This window comes from Oncorhynchus nerka, linkage group LG17 (genome assembly GCF_034236695.1).
Source record: "Oncorhynchus nerka isolate Pitt River linkage group LG17, Oner_Uvic_2.0, whole genome shotgun sequence".
NCBI classification, from domain to species: Eukaryota; Metazoa; Chordata; class Actinopteri; order Salmoniformes; family Salmonidae; genus Oncorhynchus; species Oncorhynchus nerka.
In genome coordinates, this window is record NC_088412.1 from 15873825 (window position 1) to 15877486 (window position 3662).

The 3662-nt window shown below is 42.7% G+C and overlaps 1 protein-coding gene across 2 annotated transcripts; it reads right to left on the reverse strand.

The window, feature by feature from the left end:
- Positions 1-253: 253 nt before the first annotated feature.
- LOC115145433 (zona pellucida sperm-binding protein 3-like) lies at positions 254-2833 on the reverse strand. 2 transcript variants are annotated; one of them, XM_029686963.2, is made up of 8 exons: positions 2213-2833; positions 2007-2125; positions 1820-1935; positions 1384-1561; positions 1084-1201; positions 807-889; positions 654-733; positions 254-389 (listed from the first exon to the last, which is right to left on the reverse strand). In XM_029686963.2, the coding sequence occupies exons 1-8, from the start codon at positions 2726-2728 to the stop codon at positions 325-327; spliced, it is 1275 nt and encodes a 424-aa protein (XP_029542823.2). In that variant the 5' UTR covers positions 2729-2833; the 3' UTR covers positions 254-324. The 2 variants fall into 2 exon arrangements, with proteins under 2 accessions (XP_029542823.2, XP_029542825.2); XM_029686965.2 differs by having other exon boundaries at positions 1820-1923; positions 2213-2832.
- Positions 2834-3662: the final 829 nt, after the last annotated feature.

Here is a 3662-nt window from a genome sequence, read left to right on the forward strand (position 1 = left end):
TTAAAAATCCTATGGTGGTAATACTTACTCAAAACACAATCCAATTTTCAAAACATGCTCTTTTTGGCTAGCCACAGTAACCTAGCTACGTAGCCATTTAGCACAGTTGCCAATTTGTTTGTAAAGAAGCTTAGCTACCACCTCTTGTTAAACTGCCAGAGTAGCTAGCAAGCAAAAAGTAGTACTTCATTTTTACACCTAGTTACACGTTAAAAAGCTCATGAACAAAAGACTCAAGACAGATTCCTTAAAATCCATATTTTTTTAATCATCCATAATGTGTTTTTTCAACAGGAATGTCAGTCCAAATGATTAAATAGGCCATCAGTCAAGAAGCTTTTCTTTGATGTTGAGAGGACCAATAGACGCTTCTTGCTCCCATCGGAAACCTAGGAAGAGCAGAAAACCTTCCTGATTTGATTTATTAGGATCCGTTATACTAGCTGTTGTGTCAGCTTACTGGGGTCTGACATAGCAAAACAGAACAAATAATTCACGCAGAGGGTGCACTTTTTTCCAGCCTAGCACTAGGGATTGCAGCCAAGGGCTTACGTGAATCAAGTCTGTAAGTACTTGATTAGGACAAAGGTGTGCACCCCAGGTGCACATTTTTGTCCAGGAATGACAAACACTGGACTGTAGTGCACATGTACCTGGATCCGGTTCCCTTCTCATGCCACAGTCTGTGTCACAACAGCCACACACCTGGTCTTTCTTATTGGCCTCGCGCCATCTGTTGAAAAGAGAGTGTTGCATATAGTACGTACAAGCAAAGTGCACACCCTGCCATATATACCCAGACTTACCCATTTGAGAAGGAACAAGCCTTGTTCTCATGATCAATAGGGGATGAAGTTGTTGTGGCTTTCAGGAGGCAGGTAACGTAAAGCTGTTGAAATTACATTTGTTGAAGTCTCAGCATCGGTACCACGTAAGAATTAGTAGATTTGACACCAATTTAAAGCAACGTCATGTTGGCCATACTTTACTTCATTTATGATTGAAGCTCAACAAACATGCCAATTCTATAAATTTGGACATTCCGAAGCTAATTTGCAGAAGATCTCAGGATTAACTACTCACTGAGCCAGTGTTCACAACATGAAACCTAAAGGCTTCGATCTGGAACTGGAGCGCGTCATCCATGGTGCGAGGTATGAACTGGGACCTGGAGCCTGTCAGCTTGGTGTCGACCAGACAACTGAAGGCCACAAAATAAAAATGAGGCTACCTACACTGCTGAAACTCTGGAAGGATGCCATTCAAGGTGGCTGTTGATTTGAAGTGTGGGCAGGTGGAAGGAATGGGAAATGCTTTCCTTAGCAGATTAAAGCAAACGATTAGTCCGTGAACTAGATCAACTACCTTACAAAGGATACTCACCCACGGTTCTCGATGAAGGCATATCTTGGGACAGTGTTGGCGTTTGGGATGACTGTGGCTACACAGTTGTCCACAAAGACTCGGAGGGGCACATGGAAGAACTGGACGACAGAAGCTTCAAAGTTAATATTATCTCCAAGGACGTACTCTTTGCTGGGTCTCTCCAACTGCCAGTTGTCTGCAAAGACAAGGCAACAGTAATGCTTATTCCAAGTCAGATACACTAGAGCAGGGTCTATACATCAGCAGTGTGGTTTTATCATGGCAAATATAATATCCTTTTGTACTCTGGGGTAGCCACCTCATTCCAATAACTAAGCGGCGGTTACATTTGCCAGTTGGCAATACCATAGTTTACAAACAAGTGCAGAGACAGCACTTAAGTCAATGCCTGTCAAGAGCAATGCCAATATGGCAAGGACAAGCAGTTACTAACCAGTCATTAGCCTCAGGGAGAAGTAGAGGAGTTCCTCTGCAACCTTAGTGGAGGCATAGGGATTCCAGGTGGGCTTCACTGAATCACTGCTCACATCATGATTTCTGTAAAGGAGTCTTTAAATGTGTATCCAAAGTTGATTGAACTGAAGAAAAAAAAAGTACCAACGCAGGTGTAGTCAACTCACCTTTGATAGTGGCACTCAACCCAGACCACCACTTCTCTAGTCCGAACAATGGGGCTGCTGCCCAGGGTGGCTGGTGTATAATGGAGTGTGAAGACATAGACAAGTGAATCGTCAGTCATCTGGAATCAGAGCAGCAAACGGCATTGTAAGAAAATCAATGGTAGTCAACCTAGAAAAGTCATAACGATGCGAATGCTCAATGTTACCGTCAGAGTGCTGCCACATTCGTGCAGCTCAGTGACAAAGATCAGAACTTGAGTGGAAGCATCCTCCCCGGTGACAGCACAGCCTCCCAAGGTAAGATCCGCAGGGTCAATGAGTTGGCCGATACCGAGCAGATCTCGTTTGACTTCCACACGAGCAGCAGTCTCCCCACATTGAACTGCAATGCTACTGGCAGGCACAGGCAGCGGTCTCTGCTCATCAATAGCCAACTGCACCTCTTTGACTGGATCTTCAGGATATCTCCAGGTCAAAGGCTCATTGAAGGTCTGCTTTGACTGGAGGAAAGGGTTTTGAACATGCGGTGTCTGGACCCTGGCGAGCCATTGCACAGGCCTTGGTTGAAATCTGGCTGGTTCTTGAACAGGCCTATACTGTGGAACTAATCTCCCAGGGGCATTTGCCACTTGGCTCCGAGATTCCGCTTCCCGATAAAGCTGCTGAACTGTAGCTGAACAGCCAAAGGTAAGAAGTAGAAGGAATGTAATACAGAGCGCCATTATTATCTAGTTTTTAGTTGCAATTGTACATATTTCTTTGACATTTGCAATAACGACAGTGTCTCTGAACAGCCATTTTGTATCCCTTTGTCTTAGTTTGACTCCACCCCTTGTTTGATTTACCTAATGATGTTCCAGACATGTTACACAGCTGCACATATACTACAATCTGAACTGGATGTATCTCAATACTGTCAAGTATCTTCATTTAAAATAGGGATGGTCAACTCCAGTCCTCGGGGCCTGATTGGTGTCACACTTTTGCGCCAGCCCCAGCTAACACACCTGACTCCAATAATCAACTAATCATAATCTTTAGTTTAAAATACAATTAGTTTAATCAGCTGTGTTAGCTAGGGATGGGGAAGAAGTGTGACATCACTCTGGCCACTGAGGACTGGAGTGGCCCATTCTTGATTTATAATGTCCTTGGACCAGTTTCCTGATAGCAATGGCATTTAGCCTTATGAGTTTTTTTTTAATGATGCATCTTTCCCACAACAGCCGAAGATGTAACACATGTTTCCCAAAACAACACGCAGAGAGAATGGTCATTAAGTGCATTGTTGAAGAATGTGTCGATACTGATGGGATCGAAAGAAAGTGAAAACTTTCTCCATTCAAAATGTGTCTTAACATTTGAATTGACGGATCAATTCCTAGAGAGATATTACCACCTTATGGTTGCAAATTTTGAGGCAGGTTATTCTAATGCTTACCAAATAAAAATGCATTAAATCACACATTTTCCCCATTGTGTGCTTTCGGCTACACATCATGAAATATATTGAGGCAAATTACAGACAGTCTACAATTGGTAAATTAGAATATGAAATGTATTTCAATATGATTGAAATAGGCCCACTCTTTATTTTAATGGTTGCTGTTTTCATTTGAATAATATTTTTATGTCATGTTTGTATCAATTGCAAAG

Bases quoted from the DNA above. Each gene is read 5' to 3' on its own strand.
- LOC115145433 (XM_029686963.2), bottom strand. From the start codon at position 2,728: ATGGCGCTCTGTATTACATTCCTTCTACTTCTTACCTTTGGCTGTTCA. The intron at 890-1,083 runs GTGAGTAGTTAA...TAATTTCAACAG, and splicing joins ATGTTGTGAACACTGGCTCA to CTTTACGTTACCTGCCTCCT. The intron at 390-653 runs GTACATGTGCAC...TGCTCTTCCTAG, and splicing joins GAGAAGGGAACCGGATCCAG to GTTTCCGATGGGAGCAAGAA.